The following is a 22,450-nucleotide window of genomic DNA, read 5'->3' as shown; positions in this document are numbered from 1 at the left end:
TATGACTTAAACCCGTTTTCCTCGACTTTCCTGGATGCCACATTCATAATCCATCAAGTCAAGCAGATGTCATTCCATTTGTCTATCCCCTCTTCCTCCATTTTTCTATAAAGGGTCATCATTAAGGTCATCATTATCCACCGCCTCCTCCCAAGAGGTCGGTGGAATTCCACGTCACTAGGTGGAGTAAACACTCTCTTCCAGGATGGAGACGTCCCAACTTCCCATACACGCTGTAGGACACAATAGGTCTATTCCCACCGGAGCAGGTTATGGGAATATCATGCGTTACAGCCATTATACGCAGTAAAATCCTCTAACTCTGAGAGTTACTGTGTAGGAGGTGGCTTGTGTGATAACATAGAACACAGCTATGAGAAGAGATATTATAGGTATGTGCTTTGAAGGGTTGTGTAGCTATTCAAATGTAGATTTTTGTTCAACATCAAACTGCATACTCGTGCAGAATTCATTATTCCCACAGCGATGGATGCCACCCACTCACCTCGTTATAGTTCAAACGCTGAGCAGAGGCTGTTCAAATGGGGCATTATAGCCCAGGACGACATACCCGACGGTCAAATTCAAAAGATATTTATTTTTAAAAGTGAATAGGAGAGTTGTCTTTATAGAAAAGTGTAACTTGGAATCTGACAAATAATCACATCTATGTATTTTAGCTCAGTCCCAGGTTGCCCCATGGTTCAGGTTTGTCAACTCCCCTCAATGGATTTAATAGATTTGTAAAATCGTAATACGCTCTTACAACATTTTAATCTGTAGTTTGATTACGTTTTTTAATTTTACTACTTTTTTTGTATAACGGAACTGTGATTTATCAGTTTTATTGCGACGGCAGGTCGCATTTACTATGAAATCGTGCATTTCCCGTCAGTCAGTCAGTTAGTTGTTGGTTGGTTGGTCACCCCAGGCATGACCATATATGGTCATGACATCACGTGACATCATCAGGGATTGAAGATCACTGATGTATGGAGATCCCTGTGCAGGCAAAAACTAGAGTTCTCAACAGGCCCAAAAATTAAGGCCCTGGCCCTACCTGGGCCCTCATCAAACCCTGTACACTTAAGACACTGCTCCCGCTGCCACCCTTTGATCTCCAAATATATACCTGACCTGTTCTGATATTCCATATGTTTATGTTGATCTGACCTCATCAAACCCTGTACACTCAAGACACGCTGCGGCTCCATATATGACCAGTACAGAATTAATTCCGTATGTTGATCTGACCCCCCATGCCAAAGCGCCAGCAGTCTGCAGTCACCCAGGCGGGCCTAAAGGGCGAGGTCGCTTCTGTGCCTCAGGCTTCTTACTGGCATTTTATTATAGCTTTTGTGGATTGAGGGTTATCATGTTTTTGGTATTTATCCTTGAATTGTTTTAAGATGTTCCATAGAAATACAGATAACTACTACATCACTATGAGAGGCTGTCTGACCATCTCCTCTGAACTACCCCAGCCACTGTGATGCTCCATTGACCACCACACAGTTCTAGTTACCAACTTGTTGCAGCCCACACACAAAGGATGCCAGTCTCTTCCTTTAACCCTGCTGTCACTCGGCATGGTGCCACCATGGTCTGTGGTTGGAGCTGCTCCTCTATTAATGCTAACACATCAGCAGGTGACAGACGGACAGAGTGGATGGCTTAACGCCATCGCCACAGAAGAATGGACTACTAGACGAGCCTGGGAATAGAAACAGAGGCTCTGCAGGCATTCTTCGAGTTATCACCTCGTCAATCTGGTTTCTCCCTAAGGATGCCAGGTAAATGCGTCAGCTTTAGGAACAGGGACCCATTGAAGAAGTTTGGAAGGTTGCCTACTGTATATGGACTGGTGGAGGCGCATGGGGATGGACATATGGTTGTGCACTGCCCTCTGGTGGAGATGCTGAAACTGCACCTGGAGCAAATGTGTTTCAAGTGCTTAACAAGTGTATGAAAAGGCATTTAAAAATAATCACATCCCAATATGATTTAAGTTAAGACAAAGTCCTAGTCTAGTTACTTTGTCACATTGGTTTTCTTGGCACTCGGTTTACTGGACGGCTTACCAAAGTCAAAGTCGTACGATTAGTCACGCACGTTACCGCAGTGAAATTTGTTCTCCGCATTTGACCCATCTCTTGGAGCGGTGAACAGCAGCGTGCGCCACGCTTGGGAATCATTAGTTGATTTGACCCCAAATCGAACCCCCGACCTCCCAGTTTCAGGGCAGACACTAACCACAAGGCCACTGTCTGGTGATACCATGTTGTTGGTTGACCAGAGTTCATGACGTTTGCGCAATCACACTTTTTAAGTCGACCTGGATAAGAGGGACTATTACATTTCTAAATTGTACACCAAAATGAATACACCCTGAGCCCTGATACACAGAAAGCAGAACGGAAAGACAACCTTGCTTAAATAAAAAGTATTTTTTATTATTTTTAAAATAAATGCATTTTTACAGTCTGAAAACAGCAGGCCATGCACTGCTGTTCTGGACACTGGAGGCAAGCAAAAAAGACCAAATTCAGAGGAAAAACAATATACTGTATTGGCTAAGCTTGTTTTTCCTCTTCCTTCAGTTCATTTTTGCTGGTTTGTCTCAAACTCCAGGGCCTAAGCTATGGGGGTCTCCTTCATACCACCATCATTCAATGACATGCCTCTATCATGATAAAACATGGACATTAGCGACTTCATATTTCTAAAAAGGCATTGAACAAATCAATTATACATTTCATTGTTTGTTCAAGGAGTGAGCCAGAAAGCAACTCAGTGCCACAGTTGGATAGAAAACAGAATATGAAATACATACACTTGGTAATAGAGAAACAACAAGAAAATAAAGCACAGTGAAAAGGCATACTATTCATATTTTCGAGAAATTATAATATATGTAGTGCGAGGACAGAAATCTTCATGAAATCCTATGAACCTGGAGTTTGAGACTAGTGTTATCTTCATATATATCTTCATCTAAAAACTCAATAAGATCAGAACATTGGCAGGCACACATTTTCATACTACGTGTACAATGTTGACATGGCTTTGAAAAAAAGAAAAAAATAGTTCAACCCTCAGCCCCCCCACCCTGAAAATAATAACAATAACTGTACAATTCTATAAAACCTGTGTATTTTTTTTTTACATTAGTTACAAAAACTAATACTTCATTTACTGATCCTTCATACTGAGGACAAAGAAAAAAAGACTTTGCATATTCATCTTGCTGACCTATTTTGCTGGTGCGCAATGAAAGGAATTATAATACTATATGGTGTAATAAAAAGAAGGTACTTTTAAGATTATAGTATCCCTCCTATATTTGTAGTGTACTTAGCTGAGGGTTTCCAAATCCAGTCCTCTCTGTGGGTACAGCCTTAGACATGACAGACAGAATTCTACTCCATTTTGGCACGCTTCTTGTTAGCAACCTTCATTTGAAATCTCAATTAATTGACTCAGTAAAATATACTTTATTCTGGAACATGTAGTGCCAGAAGATGAACACATTTCTCATCCGTTGAACAAAAGACAACCAATGTCTGTATTTGGGATGGTAATGCCTAATTCATGTTCAGTCTTATGACAGTGTCACTCAAAAAATAAAAATAAATACAAATAAGATAAGATATTCTTGAAAGGCGGTTGTTTTTGGCAAGCGTCACCATGGTAAAGAATGCAGGACATTCATTCCCAGTACAATGAAATGTGGTGTTTACGCAGACATGCTAACTATCAACATTAATTTAAAATGGAACAAGATTCTGTTCAAACTCTCGAAGCGCACCAGAGTTATTCAACACAGAGGACATCATTCAAAGACCTTAGAAAACAAGAAAGGCAAAACTGATTTCACTACAGCTTATTCATAAAAAGGGACCATCTCTATACTGTCGAAGTGCTTGAACGTGTGACTTCATGTGAACTAAGGAACTAGAAAAGTGAGAATCCTTCATAAATTGGACAGATTGGACTGAGTGAACACTTGTACAATAATTAACAATCACGACTTCATATCGATAAGGTAGACAGTTTCTTTGATTGTGTTTTAAGTGTTTGTGTGGGTTTGTGTGGTGGTGCTGGGGTGTAAATAATCAACAGGCTACGAGTAAGATAACATAAGTGATCGCAATTATATGTAATGCAAATAACCAGAGAACATGAGCAGCACCTTACTAGAGTGAAAACTAAGGGGAAAAAAGAAAAGAAAAACCCACCAGGATCAATAAATAACATTATTGTTCATAAGAAACTTTGATGGATCATAACATTGTTTGGTTGGACTACTGTCATGACATAGTTATAGCTAATAGGCTTTACAGTCAGATGACATCAGCTCCCTCTATCCAATAAGAGAGAAGGCAGAAAGAGAGAGACAAGTCTTTGGGATTGAAAGGCCTCTTGGCATTCATTTTGATAGGTTGTGATGGATGTAGGTTGGGGAGCTTCACTCCAGAAAGAGGCATAGAGGACAAGGAGGAGATTGGGAAACGGAGTCAAGACTCAGGAGGGTTTGTGGGAGAAACATCATCAAACGTCCTGTTTGTGTGCAGCCTCTGCTAGCGTCGGGTTAGGCCACATTAAGAGTTCAGAGTTCATTTGCACTGACTGCACTCAGCAGAGTATTAGTGTTTTTAAAAAATGAATTTCTCAGCTCTAATGCAGGCCAAAAAACAAAAACAAACAATAGAAATGGCATCAGCCATGGCAATAGTGGTGCCACTCCAGGCTCTTTAGCACAGTTCCAAAAAAAATAAAAGACCAAGAAATAGTAGAATAAAATAAACCCATATAATCTTTTCCCACCCTCCCTCCCCTCTGAAAGGCAAGCACCACACTTGAACTTTGCCCAACAAACCTTTGACCACGTTCAGTTGCCCAGAGTAACTCAGACCCAGCCGCTGGTCAGCTTATAGAACATCTCTTCATCTAAAGACTCATTCTGGTCCTTGGCGCGCGTGGACAGGAAAATGTAACCTCCGATGAACTCATGTACGACCTTGCAGTCCACCTCAGCACAGACGAATGACAAACTGGGCTCGTCTGCAAACTCTACAGTCACCTGAGCACATGGAACAGATCAGAGACCAATTTGATTGGATATTCTTTGTCCCATTTATTGTCTCCTTTTGAGAGAATTGTCTGACCATGGTAGTGATATTATTAGGGTATTGAAAAGGTGCTTATTTGAGCAATTTGAACCAGTATCAGAATCAAAATATTTCCACTTTAACTTCGGAAGAAGCCCCTTAAAACACTGAGTGATGTGAAGAACATCTATAAAATATGCTACAGGGGGAAAAACAATACAAGCATTCAATACCTGCTTGATCTCCCAGTTAACGTTCCACTGCTTCATGTTGCTGAAGCGCCAAGTTTTGATGGCGTCTCCTGTGCTGGCGTCCATCCGGATTAGACGGTTGTAGGTGATGCCAATCAGTTCCTCTTTCTTCTCCTTATAGAACCTGTGAATCATTCAAATTGGTTGTAAACGTGTAAGTGTTAAAATATGTCTGTGTCAACACAATACACTCATGCGCACACACCACATGCATTCACGCAAGAAAGGAATCTCATATTGAGTAGATAGGAAGGGGCTTACTTGGCAAGGAAGTGGGTCATACCGAACTCCGGTAGAGACTGCCATGCCTGAATGAAACGCATTTTGGCTTCGATGAGGCTCATCTGCGCCACGTTCTGGTGGGCTTCCAGGATGCGGGCTGAAATCTGACAAACACACACACATGAATACAACTAGTCTATACACTCAAATTGTGGAACCCATAACTAACATGAACTAACAAAGGGCAAAGCCACCCCATCACCACCCAGAAACCATCCATTGAGCTCTGACTTGAGGACACCACAGGCTGTCTGTTTCCATTAAGCCAGGTGTGCACCCAGGGTCAGCCCATAACAAAAGTGCTACCTTAATACAGGTCTACTTCACACAACAACAGAAGACAAACATACTTGAAAAGATAGTGCAGATGATCCAAACTAAAATGAATGCGCTATAGTAGCTTTGCCCACCATTCTCTGTGTGTGTGTGTGTGTGTGTGTGTGTGTGTGTGTGTGTGTGTGTGTGTGTGTGTGTGTTTTTTCTTTTACTTGACCGATTGAGCCATGACCTCTGACTCAATGGGATCAGCCCAACACAGACATGTAAAGTGACCTCACTCTCCAAGATCAAGATACTCTATATGACAATGTTAGTGTTAGGGACAGCTCCAATTTAGTTCTTTGTCAAAGCAATAAGGCTCTAAAGTTCCACTAAGGAGGAAATGTGTTAGAAGCAAAAGGAAAAATAAAATAATACTAAGGTGGTGTTTCTGAAAACTAGAGATAAAGTACTATCCATTTTTTTGGTAACACTTGCTATGCAGCCCACGTTTATAACGATGCATTATGAACACACTTATAATATATTAGATTCTTCTCAAACACATTATAAACTTTATTATAATGACTTATAATATCAAGTATTATAATACTTCATACTTTGCTATGTATTCCATGTTTATAACGCATTATAAAAGTACTTAATGATACACTTTATCAAAACACATTATAAAGCTTATTATTGCCCAGGCGGTGGCGTAACCGTCTGGGCACCCGACTGGTAATCCAGTCGCAGTGTGCCGCGGGTTCGACTCCCGAGCCCGACACGGCCTTTACTGCATGTCTTCCCCCATCTCTCTCCCGTTTCCTGTCAGCCTACTGTCTGTCCCTTCAAAAACCAATAAAAGGCGTAAGCCGCAAAAAAAAAAATCTAAAAAAAAAAAAAAAAGCTTATTATTTTACTGACTTATTAAAGCTGCTATAAGCAATAATATGTCAATTTTAATGACCTTTTTATTTTTTTGGGTATTCAGACAGCCAGCAATGGGTAAAATGCTCCCAAAAAAATGTAGTCTCTGTGACACATCTAGGGGCCACAATCTGCATTCAAAGATTTTCCTAGAAGCTTTGTCATTGGTCGATTTGCCTGTCTGTTTGAAATAGACACTTGTGCCTTCTGAGGTGTGATTTTGGGCCCTAAAGATGAACAATATGAATATCAACATCCTAATACTTGACAGTTGATGCACTTCCATCAAAATATGACTCCGCAGTCAAAATGTGTTATGATAAAGTTCATGAACTTTTTATAATAATTTAACATAGATTTAACATCTATAATAATTTATTATAAAGAAAATGTCTTATAATATTTTTTATAATGCGTTATAAACATGGCATACAAAGCAAGTTATGAAGTATAATACTTGATATTATAATTCATTATAATAAAGTTTATAATGTGTTATGATTAAGGTTATTTATGAGCGCTTATAAATATAATTATACATGGTTATGAGAAGATTATAATGTCTTATAAGTGTGTTCATAATGCGTTATAAACATGGGATGCATAGCAAGTGTTACCAGTATGGTTTACTAGGGACTATTTCTGGTTTAGTAAAACAGCCACACATCTGTGTTTACAGACACATGCATATATCTGCAGCTCAGAACCACACACACACACACACACACACACACACACACACACACACACACACACACACACACACACACACACACACACACACACACACACACACACACACACACACACACACACACACACACACACACACACACACACACACACACACACACACACACACACACACACACACACACACACACACACATCTTAAACTTACCAAGTCCCTGATATAGCCTGGCTGAAGTGAGGGGGTGGGAAGGATAACACAGGAGGTAAAGAGATGCACAGGGGTAGAAAAAAAAGAAAGAAAGCACAAATAAAACAAAAGAAATTAAGAACAATATTGCAGGAAAGAGCAGGTCATAACTGTAAATATGCTAAATGAGGAAAAACAAGTCAGCGAAGGCCTGAAGGGTCATGCAGTGTTCAGAGAAAGCAGAGCAGCAGTGTCTTTAAGTCATCTGTAACAGCAAGTAGACAGTAGACAGTGTTAGGTGGCAAAACAATCGGTTCCATAGAGTAATTGAACATGGGACCTGTGCAGTGTGCATGAATCGGCATTCATGCACAGGCTGGATGTTTGAAAATAGCTGTTACATTACTCTTAGGCTTTGGAAAAACCCCAACTCTCCTGATAAAGAAATTAACTGTGCTAGAAGTGGTATCATGAACATAATGTTGGCTCAAGTCCATAATTGTTAACTCCGCCATCAGTGTGTGAATGTGTGTGAATGGGTGAATTTAACGACAGGGCTCCACTGACTGTTGCGTCGCTTCTGACGGCGTCAAAACATGAACTGGGGGCGAATTGGTGATGCCGTCCAGGCGCCGTCCTAACCCAACCATCGGCAGTGGAGCACCCTTCATTGTTGGCGTAACGCACACCACTTTGGATAGAGGGGCTGAATAAATGCAACATTTAGCATAATAACTGTATATCCTATGTGTTTCTCAAATGAGGTACATAGGCCATTAGGCCTAAGATATGTGCAGGTACATCTGTATGTGAGAGAAAGTGGAAAAATATATCATGTTTAATGATAAAAGACTGACAAACGTTCAGTGGACCTGCTGATCTATAAAGTCCACTAAGTTAAACATACATCAACAACTTGACTGGCACAACTGTTATTGAAAAAAACTGAAATGGCCACGGTTATGACCACAGTTTAAAATAAAATTGCTCAAAAGCTACGAATTGCAACTCTTAATGTTATATTCTTCAAAAGGTGGGTTATTTGCATAGGCTTCATCAGATGCTAGCAACAGTAGGTTTTCTCTTGCTATTTTCTAAGCATTTGGATAAATGGGCTACTTGGATTCAGACACCTGGGAAATGGGAATAGGGTACTGATTACTGAAGCCAATACATTTGAGAAGCACTGTCACATGCAGTAATTCCCTGTTCATCCACAAGATGGCACTAACTACCAGAGAGTCATAAAGGAACTGCAGAGCCTCCAATCCCTGTGCCTTCTGCCTTCATTTAAGTTTGTATCCTTGTATGAAAAGATATACAGTACAGTAGGTTTGGCTAGAAACCAAACTACTCCTGGTTGAAAGATTCCTGTGTGTATCCACTGGGAACTGAAGCACGGAAGTTGCCTCGGGAGAGTCCGATGAGAGGAAGTGCAGTTTGAAGGAGGAAGAAAGGGGAAAGAGAAGGGGAGTGGGCCAGCGCCCTGCACGGCTCCCACAGCTGACAGAAGCAAGAAGCTTTTCTCAGCCTCTTTTCCCGCCCAGCATTCCCAGGCACGGCTCATTTCCTGATGCCCCCACACCCACTACTTGGGTGTACATGTGCTTCTGTGCATGAGTGAACACACATAAATGCACATATACACGTATAAACACGAACGCACACACAACTCTGCTGAAAGCTGGACTTTCATGTTGTGCCTGGGGATACCCACTATTGGACTGGGTTTGTGACCAAGACTGGCGCCAAGCCAGACAGACTGACAGACACCTCCCCACAGGCTGGGGGAGACGAGAGACCGCCGCTTCTGACTGTGGTCCACTAAGAGTACAAATTTGAGTGCTTTGAGTCTCGCTCATACACATTCAACCACAAATGCTGACACTTGTTTCTCAGAGTTTTCCTGCTGTTGAGTCAACATGCAAACGATTCCGAAAACACTAATGGTTCCATCATGCCAACATTAATAAAACATTCTAATTGTGGCAGACACCCCTCTGGCTGTTTGTGATGCATCCCTTCCAAAACATTTCCTGTTTAATGACACTCCCTGTCTTTTCAGAGAGAACGATCATTCTCTGTCTTCCGCTTCTTACACAGTAAAATCTTCTGTGAAAGTCTCATGTGCAGATATCCAGAACATGTTAGGCTATACTTACAGCCCAGTCCCAGAAAAGTACTGAGTCATCACTTACCAACATCCTACTGACCCCCCTCCCCCCAACATACACACAAGCCCTCCTAGCAGCTCTATATTTCCTATACAGCCAAATCAAAACCAGACTGAGTGAGCAAGCTAAGGGGAGGCAAACCCATCTCACCATCACCACCCTCCTTCCCTTTAAACCACACACACACACACACACACACACACACACACACACACACACACACACACACACACACACACACACACACACACACACACACACACACACACACACACACACACACACACACACACACACACACACACACACACACACACACACACACACCTCGTTTGGAATATTAACGCTTCGAGAGAGACGGGCGATAAGAATGGAAGATTATGCCTCCCGGTTTTGGGGGGGAACGGAAGGCGGGGCTTTTCAGAGTAAAATCTGCCATCTCTGCTGGCACTCTGTACTTTGGTATGATCTGCTATGTGAACTGTTGTCTATGTGTACTTGTCTCATTGTTTAATGTACGTATATGCTGCAACCCAATTTGCCCTTCGGGGACACTAAATAAACTTGAACCTTGAACCTTGAACTCTAGCGCCTATATTTTGAAATATGCTGGCGCATGTGTTGTTGGTTTGCCACTGATGGCTCAACAGTGCCAACTGTATGGATTTCTGCAGTCTGTCCCTTAACCCAGTCTATGCCGAACCCGCAATTCACCTTTAGCAAAGCCCCGCCCTATGGGTTAGTTTTAACCTGCTACAGGTTAGTCTTAACCTTCCACGCAAGTCAGGAACCACGGGTGAGTTTTAACCGGCCACGCATGTCGGGAGCGACTAATGCCTGTCGGACTGTTAGTATGTCTAACCAACGTATGCACCCCTCCATCGCTAGCCTCCGGTGGCACCCATGTTGTGACGTCATCGAATATCCAAAATCGCCCTCGCACACGCACGCCATCTAAAGCATTTTTAGGGCTCAGATTGAGATAAAGGACTATGTTTACAGCTTAATATTTCTTTAATCCGACCTCGCGAGTGGAAAACCATCGTTTACATCTTGAGATGACGCTGTGGACTGACGCCCCCTGCACCACACAATTTCTTCCGGTTCAACTAGGCTCCGAGAGCATATGCTAAAGACTGCCCCTCTATCCTGTTATCTGGCAACAGTACTGAGTTTAGCCACCAGATGGTGGCATGTAATCGGCAAATATACTGTACCTCTGATGCTTCGGAGAATATTGCAATTCTCCGAAGCGCTTTACAATATGCAGAATAATTACATTCACCTATTCACACACAGACGGCAAGTAAACCATGCCAGGCACCCAGCAGTTAGTTAGGAGTATTGAAGGTTTGCGGAAACTTCTGACTCCCAAGCGGCTGCTCAACGTCCTGAGCCACTGCTGCCCGACCAGTGAGACTACTGATCTACGAAGACGTTACGATGCATGGGTAGAAGCAGCCCATGGGGCCCAATCCCTGTCTATCTAGTGTTTTTCTTTATCAGAATTAACAAAAGGAGACGAGAAACACAATATGGCCTTCGTTTAAGCGCATGGTCGGAGTCTGACATAAGAAACACCACTTGTGTAAGCAAGTTGGGAGGATTGTCTGCTGTCCTGGTTTCCCCTCGGAGAGAGGGAGGGAATGAGGAATGGAGAAAAGGGGAGGAGTGGGGGGGGGGGTACATTCCAATGCAAGACAACTCAGATGCCAGGAGGCACCCATGTGGGAAGCACCAGACACTTCTTCATGTCACCCCCATTATCCACCCATCAAACATGTAAACAACGTCCCCCAAAAACACACAAATGCTGCATAGCCGACTTTTTCTCTCCTTCTAGAGATCAGTACATTAAATATATCCTCCATGTTATTTTACCTATTGCTCACATTAACAAACTCCACCACGCCCAAAATGAGGCTGGTACGTTGTTGACATGTTTTACATCTCAGACTATTTATTGTCCACATTCACACAGTAGTTATTTTGGTCTTATGTCACACGCAGGGATGGGAAACTCCACCCTGTTGTGTATGATATAAGAGCAACATGGCTGGCCATGTGATAGTCTGTTAGCTGTGGCTCTTATCCAGGGTGTCAATACACGTTTGACACATAATTAGACATTCTTTTGTTGTGGGAATTACACCTGTGGCCTTCTCGTTACAGGACAGCTAACCAGTAGACCATTTTCCTATATTACGATCCTGCTATTCTAGTTTATTATTATGCGTCACTTGGTTGTGGCTGGTGGGACTAGCATCCACCATCTCGCCATGCACCATCGGCAACATTCTTGACTGCAACTCTTTCTCAGGACTTACCTGCTTGTTCTTGTACTTCTTAAGGTAACGTGGGGACACCAGGCACTCTGGGTTTATGTCGGTGGTGATTGGCTCGGCGATATACTGGGGGTCAGGGTTCATGTGCTGCATCTTGAGGAAGGACAGAATGTTCTGCACCTCCAGGTTATAAGAGCTATCCGCCATGGTCTTTCCTTTGGAGGCCAGGCGACACGCGGCCATCCAGTGGGCATACTGCTTCTCCTGTTGTGGAGAGCCAAGGGGGAAGTGAGAGAGTTGAATGAGTTATGTTACGTCATCAACATCTAAACATTATGTAAAGGGATAATATCTGGCTAGGTGGTCATTGTCGGGAGATAATTCACTGACAGAGTTTAATCACCTTATTACATGGCTACCCAACATAAATTAATACATTTATAGCTTGTATTTTGGGAAAGTGAAAAACGAGCTTTGTCACTGTCTGCTTGTGCTAATGGTCAATGCCATGCAAGTTCAGATCAATTGCCCAACCCACTGAGCCTGATTATCAGACTGTAGCTTTCTTGAAGCTTCAGTCTGACATTGTCTCCTGTCTGAGCGATTTCAAGGGGGAGGGGATTAGAATTTCCCTCAACCAGTAGCCATTGGTGTTGTTTTTCCCCTCCTTCCTCTGTGTGTTGCGCTGCGTGATGCCGCTGAAAACGGGACTCGGCGCTGATTGGTTGTTCGTTAGACCCACCCCCACCACCGATTCTCATTGGATAATACATTTTTGTACCGAAGAAATTATAGGTTCACAGTGCAACACCAGACCAAGAGATGCAGTCCACTCAGAGAGTGGGCGGGGTCTTTGGGCTGGATCCAGGCTACTGAGGAGAACCATGCGGAACAGAGTGACAGACAGGCAGAGGTTTCCTTATTTATATGTAGGATATACTGTATGGAAGTCAACTCCAGGGTGTGCAAAACTCACCATATCACACCGAAGCCAGATCTCGTTCATGCCGTCGGCCACTGGGATTAGCAACTTTATGTTGAATTTCTGAGCGGAGATGTTGACATCTGGTGTTACCTCACAGCCTATGCAGGGAAAGCCACAGTTCAATGAGGGAGGGAGGGGTCAAAGGTCACACCCATTCTTCACACACACCACCATGGATCACATCCTCATGTCAAGAGGAAAAAAAGTGGTGCATTCTTTTAACCTGTGTTCATTCTTGTAACCTGTGTGTGTGTGTGTGTGTGTGTGTGTGTGTGTGTGTGTGTAATGTTTTTTGTACCTCTAAGATTCATTTGGAGAGCAGGTGTTCCGTGTGCCTCCTCTTTGCTCTTGTAACAGGAAACTGTGATATCCTTGAACGTGCACCAGTACTGCTTATAGCCTTTCAAAGTCAGTTTCTTAGGCCTGGAAAATATACGACAACACAGAGAGCCGTCAAACCTCAAATGTAAAAACCCATCTTTTCTAATTCAATGGCCAAGAGGGGCTGGGGAAGGGAAGGCAGTAAATAAGCACAGTAGAGAGAGCCAAGTAGAGAGATGCTGGGGAAGGGGAGACGGTAAGTAAGCGCAGTAGAGAGGAAGGGAGAGAATGTTTTATAGGCTTTAGTGCCAAGTCAGCATGATGAATGGGAGAAGAGCCAGCATTGGGCGTGAACATTAACAGAGACCATTATAGAGGACATAATACCACCTGCAGTTTATATACATTAGGAGACTTTCAAACCGCAAGGGCTACCTGCCTGTCAGCAAGGGCTACCTGCCTGTCAGCAAGGTCTACCTGCCTGTCAGCAAGGGCTACCTGCCTGTCAGCAAGGGCTACCTGCCTGTCAGCAAGGACTACGATCCAAAAATGAAATATGCTTTAAAAAGACCCATTGTGATGATGAGTTTCCCCAAACCAAACTTTAAAATGTAATCTCAGCTTGCAAATGTTTGTTGGCAAACAATCCGCCCTCATTACGCTGATGCAAAACAGGCAACACTTCTCCCAGTTAGCCAGAAAATATTTCCTGATTTTGCCTGATAGGTGCTACATCCTTCAGAGTCAGAGGCAAAGTGAATTAGTGGTTTTCTGTTTTCTGACTTACTTGAACACTTTGACATAGTCAGCTAGTTCAGGAATAGATGTGATGTCACCCTAGGAGAAAGAGAAGAACAAAAGCCATGGGGACGGTTCAATAAATGTTGCTATGAACAAATACATGGTGGTCAAACATAACCAAAACAATGACCTCAGTTCTGACTCTAGGTTTCCCAAGTCATTGTTAAATAATACTCAAGACTGCTTATGCAACTTCCTGTGAAATTCTGTATAAATGTAACTTTTCCAGGCGGGGCAGACTGAACAATGTTATATTAAGCGACCCATGCAAAGTTAGTGTGATGTCTCACTGTAGCCATAATATAGCTCCCTGCCATTGGATCAGTATGTGTGCTGGATATATCTACCATCAAAAGAAGACGTCTCTAATTCTGGTTCATGAATCTGTAGTTTAAAATAGCTGTGTGATTGTGATTTCACTACACTTCATAGTTGGAAGTGTGGGACTCGTGTTTACTGTATATGGGAGTGGAACAAATACATTGATACAAGCTTGTTTCATCTAATCCAGGGCCTTAAAGACTTCACTGTAGTGGATGAGAAGATCTACAGTTGGGTGCCACCGATATTGTCCCTTATCATTTGACCCATTTAGGCCTGACCTCAAAATTTTAAAAAATCCTTCTAAATCCTCCAGTTTTCTGAAATAAATATTTTCACGATTTTTAAAAAATAGCAGACCTACAAGCTCGTAGCGCGCCACTCGGTGGCGCGCTATGAGCTTGTAGATCTGCTATTTTTCAATAGCTAAATTATAACAATGTTTAAAACACCAAAAGGGGTTCCCGCCCAAAATGGGTTAACTGTCCTTTTGCGCAGATCACGCAAACCTCAGCAAAAAGAAAAGGACAATATCGATGGCCTCCAACTGTAGCATCGATGGATGTTGTTCATACCAGCGTGTTAGAGGTCTTCCCTCCTTCCAAGGTTATCTCCAAGTCTGAAAGCGCTGCATCCACCTCATCCACCTCTTTCTCACTGTTGTTCATGTGGTTGTCTGAAGACATGATTGACAGCTTGTTGATGTGATACTGAGGAAGAGAAAGACAAAAAGAGGTCTGTTGAATTTTTTTATACAGAATTTTATAAACACTTCACAATAACAAACTCAGAAAATATAGATAATCAACCCGGCCACTGTTGGTTAACCGTCGAGCAACACCGAAAGCCGTGCCATTAATTTGTTAATAATGCACCGTCCGAAAAAATAAATACAAATAAATAATAATAATAAAGAGTACAATGGCATAAGGACAAATTAGACAACAGGGTTGGATAAGTTACATATTGCCAATGTGCATCCTTCTGTTGTGAATGTCTCTCTTAACCAGCCTTATATGAATGCTACTAGTAATAAAATCACTAGTCCTTGGCATTAAACAAGTGATTGAGATACATTCTGCCAGCTCGTCAAATGCCTTATTCGACATTTTTGCTGATTTCTATAGGGCTTCCTGCTATGCATGTCCCCGGTGGGCAACCACTAAACCTTTTCATATAAAGCGAATTGCTCTGTGATAATCACCTCATAAATACTTGAGGGCTCATTTAGGGGTTATGCTTGCAAATGGTGCCAGTATGCACCATGTAAAACCAGACAAAACCAGACGTTTTGAGATCTGTGAGAAAGTGGCTTTTCTATGAAGGTTGAGGGAGGGGATTTAGTCAATGATTTAGAAGGGGAAACGAGTAGGAGGCTCTGAACACATTCTCAGCGCATCTTTCAACTGTAATCAACTATACATTTGTCTTTACTGTGGCGATACTGTGGGTTTTAGGAATTGTACTTTTTTCTTTCTAACAATGGAAATAGCAAGTCAACTGGCCATGATCCTCCCATTACAGGAGATCTCACCATGGTTTCCTCCTAGCGTGAGTCACCGACACTAAATACAACTTGTTGACAAATGGTATTTATAATGTCAACCCCACACCATCCCCCTCCAATATATGAATGAACAGCTGTCGAGAGAGAGTGCGAGAGAGAGAAAGACATAAGCTATAGCAAGGTAAGGTTACAGAATGTGGAACAAAGGGTTCTCCATGGCAGTATGTCTATGCCTGTCAAGTCTATGTATATTGTTTATTGTGTGTGTGTGTGTGTGTGTGTGTGTGTGTGTGTGTGTGTGTGTGTGTGTGTGTGTGTGTGTGTGTGTGTGTGTGTGTGTGCCAAGTATTCTCACTCTCTAATAGTCCAGGACAAACTAAATGGCTGATTAACGCACTTGAATTAATTGCCAAGACAGTAAAGCCACACTGACACAGATTATACCTTGCTAACGTCAGTCACCCAGCTACAACACTCAGACATTCAGACAATCACTTCTCAGTGAGGCTCACCCCTGCACACACCCCTTCAGACCCATGCTGGTGAAATCTTAGCTGTCGCAAACATCGGCCTCATACTACCCAACTGAAATAGAGAGGTGGCACGGTGCCAACAGACAGGTAGCGACAGACTAGCTGCTAATCTAAACACACCATTCTGATTAGCATTTTTAGCTAGCGCCTCATGAGGGGGAAACCGGAAACCAGCTACTGTACTGTAGGTGTAATTATAACTATCCTCTGATGAAAAACACCTAACACCTCTGAGTGTACTACATGGACTTGAGGAATTCGAGCAGGTCTCAGGCTAGTAGAGGTGGGTGGTCTGTGCTGAGGGTCTCCATCCAGTGGCTCAAGATGCTCTATAATTACCACAGGGGTGAGGACAGGGTGGCGTCCTCAGGTCTTGGCACCCAAGCTTTACGACGGTCGGAAATAGCACCCCCAGACTGAGGGTGCAACTTGAGGGGGCAAAAGGGTCTCATTCACTTCTAACTCACTTCCCCCCTTTCCCCTCAACTCTGTGCATGTATCTTCTATCATTACGTTACACTGTTCATATAAAATGTGCTTGTCTGCTTGATTTTTGAACTTTTGAACAAAGCTGAAGTTACTGAAGGGCACTCATGTTAGTGGGCCAGATGTCTGTCTATAGAAATTCATAAGGCTTTGTTTTTTTTGTTTTGTTTTTAAAGATATGTTTTGGGCTTTTTGCCTTTATTGATAGATTTTCACAGTATTATGACAGGAAAGGGGGAGAGAGATGGGGGGAAGACATGCGGCAAAGGTCGTCAGGATCGGGACTCGAACCCGCAAAACGCTGTCAGGCTGGAATACCAGCCTAGGTGCCTGGACCGCTCGGCTGGCCCAGGCCGGCTTTATGTTTTTTCGTTTGCTGTACACAGTTACTGTAAGTTAGAAGCTCCTTAATGCCTCAAGACTAGATCTCATTTTAGAAAAGTGTTAGGAAATCTGCAACCAAAACAATACAAGAAATTATTTGTCGGATTGAAGATAATCACACTTGTGTGAAGTGAGGGGCGCCCACTGTGGCTGCCACACGAGTTCAGATTCACTGCCACTATATAGGTTACAAGACATGAATGCAGTGTGTTTTATTGTATAAAACGGAATCAGTCACAAGATGTATTTATATTGGCCACATATGTGCCCTAAACAAACATTAAAGTCCTATAGACTTGGCTGGCAGGTATTTACATCATTAAGTGCTCTAAGCAAACATTAAAATGTCCATAGACGTGGTGCCACATGACGTAATCTTCTAAAGCCATGCATTGGAGGAGCTAGCGCCCCTCGAAAGGGGCGGACCAGGGGGCAAATCTGCTAAACCGCTAAGCTGACGGGACTCTTCGGGGTCCCCGTCGCGTCATTTAAATATTTTCACACTTATATGGCCATTCAGTGGATCAGTCAGTTAAAGTAGTATATGTTCATATTCATAACATTATAATATACTCCATTTAATTGAGTGGGGCTAAGTGAATTACTGTTCTGCAAATTAACTATAATGAATAATTCACCGGGGACATTTTGTTCAAAAGCCTTGTAATACTGTAGCAGCCCACAGGGAGGATGGGCGATAATACCCTGATTAGCTCTCTCTGCAACAATAGCCAACTTTCTTTTAGTATGCATACCACAGCAGAACAGACTCAGCTCTGGGCTGAACGCCCATCCAATTCATTAGCTTGTGGTTGAAAAGGCAATTTGCCTGATGAGAAGGGAACTGCAGGTCCTCAGACTGCTCAGACACTGACAATGCACTGCTGAACCCATCCATGCACAGTCAGACACACACACACACACACACTCGCACACCCACCCCCACCCCACCTCCACACCCACACCCCTCCCCCCACACACACTCACACACGTCTATTTACCTGCAAGGCGGCGAACATCATCATTTCCTCCTCTGTGCACTCGATTTCCTCCAGCAGGATGGCCCATTTGGACTGTTCATACAACTGGTTCACCCTGATGGCATCATACTGCAGGGACGAGTGGAGAACAGTTACACACAACCCAAGTCACCTTGCATGCACAGGAGGACACACAACCTTCACCTTGCATGCACAGGAGGACACACAACCTTCACCTTGCATGCACAGGAGGACACACAACCTTCACCTTGCATGCACAGGAGGACACACAACCTACAGTTGGAGGCCATCGATATTGTCCTTTTCTTTTTGCTGAGGTTTGCGTGATCTGCGCAAAAGGACAGTTAACCCATTTTGGGGCGGGAACCCCTTTTGGTGTTTTAAACATTATAATTTAGCTATTGAAAAATAGCAGATCTACAAGCTCATAGCGCGCCACCGAGTGGCGCGCTACGAGCTTTGTAGGTCTGCTATTTTTGAAAAATCGTGAAAATATTTATTTCAGAAAACTGGAGGATTTAGAAGGATTTCTTTAAGTCAGGCCTAAATGGGTCAAATGATAAGGGACAATATCGGTGGCACCCAACTGTATGTGTAGGTGAAATTCTTTGTGCTTGTTCTATCCCCCTTGGGAGTATCAGATGGGTGGGGTTTAAAGCGTCACTACTTTAGTTCCAAGTACATGAACAGAAAAGTAAGGACCTTTTAGTTGGCCAACCTAAAATCATCAGTGAGATGCCATTACACAGTAATTATCTTTCCTCAGGTTAAAAATAAAATAACAAAAAAACAATAGAGAATCATGTGGTCTGCTGTGTGAACAACAGAGAAATATGTTTTTGTTGTGTCATCACTGTGTATCCTCTAAAAAGATTTTAAGCTTATTGTATGCTTTGTTAGATAGTGTACAGTACTACAGTGGAAAGGGAAGGGAGGGTGGGGTGGTTGTACTGTAGCTATGTGGGAGCACAACACAAATCATGAGTCCATGATCACATTGTTGAACCCATGGTGTGTGTATGTAGTAGTAGTAGTACATTCTTTAGCCCTGTGAACCACCAGGACTAGCCTCCGTACACCCATAGAACTATCCAGCTATCGAGTAAGGGTCTGTGGGTCGTACCTTGGGGTTGAGTAAGGGTCTGTGGGTCGTACCTTGGGGTTGAGTAAGGGTCTGTGGGTCGTACCTTGGGGTTGAGTAAGGGTCTGTGGGTCGTACCTTGGGGTTGAGGTCAAAGAAGCTGTGATATTTAAACCGCAGCAGCAGGACCTCGTTCTCCTTCACATCCTGCTCCATCAGGGACCGGGACGAGTCCAACCACCTGCAAAGACACAATGCACATTCACCGTGTTAAAACACAGTGTGAAGGCTCAGTTGCGCAGCGTTGCATTCCACAAATGGGACATTTCATGAATTCCACTGAAGTAAGGCTCACCCCTGGTTGATTTTGGCCTTGTCCAGGAGGGAATGATGCTTGTAAAGTTTGGCCAAGATGTCGGGCGAGGAGATTGGCTGGCTGACGGCGAGAATGCTGGGGTTGCCCTCCGAGAGGGGGCTGTCCCCAAACCAGGCGGTGGTGGGTGACAAGGGGCTTCCATCTCTGGAGTCATAGGTCGGTGTCATGGTCTTACTGTACAGACCTGGGCTGGAGTAGATGCTCCCTGGAAAACATACGGTCAGTGGTTAGTCACATGATGTGGTGGACTTACGGTCAGTGGTTAGTCACATGATGTGGTGGACTGAACATACGGTCAGTGGTTAGTCACATGATGTGGTGGACTGAAGTGGTCATTTTGACACCAATCACACAGCAGTCAGTTCAACATAATTCACACTTCACGCTATATCTAGTTGTTTTGTCATGAAATGTACAAACTATCTTGCAGAGGAATATGCATTCTTAAATTCAACCAATACCAACACACATGCCTGCTAGGGGTGCAACAGGAAAAAAAAGTGTTGATATACAAGCAGATCTACATAAGCTTGTGACGCGTTATTTTAGCAAAGAAAGTAATTTGCCTTGATTTGTTGATCTATAAAAAAAAAATCACACCCGTGTGAACTGAGTGGTGCAAGGTCTTATATAGTCTGATCAGCTATGTCAGTGACGTCACACACCAACCATAGCAACCATGCTAATTTTTGTTGGGTCCCACGTACAGGTACACGGGTACAGACACGGGTACACGGGTACAGACAAAGCTGGTTGTTGGAGTGGTTTGCACCACTCAAAAATACACGACGAATTGATCATTTGAAAAAGTAATAAACGCCAAGAAAATCGATAGTTGCATTTTCACAACAGCACACACAGTTGCAACCTCGTCACATCAGCTTGCGGTCAACAGCGTGACTACCAGCGAGCCCTTTGCAAATGAGTGGCTTCAACTACAGTAGGTCCTTTCTGCTGATAGCAAGATTGATGCACGTCAGGCATGCAGATGATGCACAATATGATCACACAATATGATCAATTTGTTCACAATGAAAACCCTGCAGTAGTGCATTGCACTGCAGACTGCACTGCACACAGCAAATTACAGCACAACCAGCCGCAGGGAGGAGGGAGGGAAGGAGATGAGGCGAGGACACAAGGATTTTAAAATGGCACGGAACAACAAATAACCCACTATATATTGTACATTATAAATATAACACGTTATTTAACTACATGAATCCTAGGCTAGCATCCCAATTCTGGGCATGTCATAATAGGCAAACATTCACCAAGAATAGGCAGATATTGGATGAAAATAGCATCTCTACAAGCTGACGAAAGGAAGGAGGGAAAAAGGAAGTGTGTATAACTTGGGGACATCGGTCTACTAAGTACTGTATATAGGGTTTAGATTTAAGTGGATAAGGTGCCTAAAAATGATAATGTTCTGGAGTGGACTGTTGCGTCATGCTATCGGCAATATAAATTAACTGTAGATTTGGTCTTTTCATAGATAAATAAATGCAAGATCAAGCAGAAGCTGGCTCTATGGAGTACTTCTGGCCCAGATGAATGGCCACACACTGACCAATACCCCCACTCCCTGTGTATTGGGTCAAGAAGCAACAGTGACCAAACCATATTTTTACTAATAACAGGAAGTGAGCCTGTGTGTGTGTGTGTGTGTGTGTGTGTGTGTGTGTGTGTGTGTGTGTGTGTGTGTGTGTGCACGCCCGTGCGCGTGTAGGTCATGAGAACAGGGTCCAGGCCATGGCGACCCATCCCCAGAGGAAAGTTTTTTGGGGAGGCTGTTTAAGGGTTCTTTCAAGGCTTCTCTCTGATGCAGAGTTCATCAGGTCATGGAGAGTACTCCCATGTCCCCTATGGTCTCTGGAGGAATCCCAAGTATCCAGAGAGAAAAAGTATAGATGGAGACAACAACAGGCAACGAGGCAATCCCACGTTTACTCTCACTCCCCATCCGTTTGACCGAGTCCAACACAGGGTGAAAGACATGGAGAATGTTAACATGCCTCGACTCCCTAATTCTCTCACACAGGGGGAGTGGTAGTGGTAGAGGGTTTACATGGAAAAAGCTGGACCACCCTGGGCTGTGAGGCTTGATGTAAACTCTGGGGGGATTCAACAAATGAAAGTGTCTCTTTGTGTGTGAGCGTTTTGTGTGTGTGTGTGTGTGTGTGTGTGTGTGTGTGTGTGTGTGTGTGTTTTTGAGATACAATTTATGACCAATATACCCACTATCTTGCAGTTTTCTATCTGTCAATATTTAAAGAGAATCTTATTCTTCTATTGAGGATGTGAAAATCTTTTTTACACTTCCCAATGAGTTCTGCGAGCAGGACAATTTCCACCAATCTATGCAAAACAATGCGTTTTTTTAGAGATTATTTTTGTCAGTGCTTTTGAGAGCTAGCTCTCAGTCCCAACACACAGAAAGGGAATGTCCGATTTTCATACAGTACAATATGTCCTCCTCA

General features: G+C 43.2%; 1 protein-coding gene across 4 annotated transcripts in view; it reads right to left on the bottom strand.

Moving 5' to 3' along the window:
• Positions 1-2,432: 2,432 nt before the first annotated feature.
• Positions 2,433-22,450, bottom strand: part of fermt2 (FERM domain containing kindlin 2) — a 51,987-nt gene continuing 31,969 nt past the window's right edge. For 2 of the 4 annotated variants that reach the window (XM_079528937.1, XM_079528939.1), the window contains 12 exons: positions 19,947-20,172; positions 19,730-19,832; positions 18,511-18,618; positions 15,175-15,309; positions 14,265-14,314; positions 13,455-13,579; positions 13,148-13,254; positions 12,214-12,435; positions 7,734-7,754; positions 5,624-5,748; positions 5,345-5,486; positions 2,433-5,083 (listed from right to left, as the gene is read on the bottom strand). In XM_079528937.1, the coding sequence (XP_079385063.1) occupies positions 4,910-5,083; positions 5,345-5,486; positions 5,624-5,748; positions 7,734-7,754; positions 12,214-12,435; positions 13,148-13,254; positions 13,455-13,579; positions 14,265-14,314; positions 15,175-15,309; positions 18,511-18,618; positions 19,730-19,832; positions 19,947-20,172 (1,538 nt within the window). In that variant the 3' untranslated portion in view covers positions 2,433-4,909. The remainder of the gene's footprint in view (positions 5,084-5,344; positions 5,487-5,623; positions 5,749-7,733; positions 7,755-12,213; positions 12,436-13,147; positions 13,255-13,454; positions 13,580-14,264; positions 14,315-15,174; positions 15,310-18,510; positions 18,619-19,729; positions 19,833-19,946; positions 20,173-22,450) is intronic. The other 2 variants (XM_079528938.1, XM_079528940.1) reach the window with 1 other exon arrangement.

This window comes from Electrona antarctica (assembly GCF_951216825.1).
Source record: "Electrona antarctica genome assembly, chromosome: 18".
Classification (NCBI taxonomy): Eukaryota; Metazoa; Chordata; class Actinopteri; order Myctophiformes; family Myctophidae; genus Electrona; species Electrona antarctica.
This window is presented reverse-complemented; position numbering and strand designations above follow the sequence as displayed.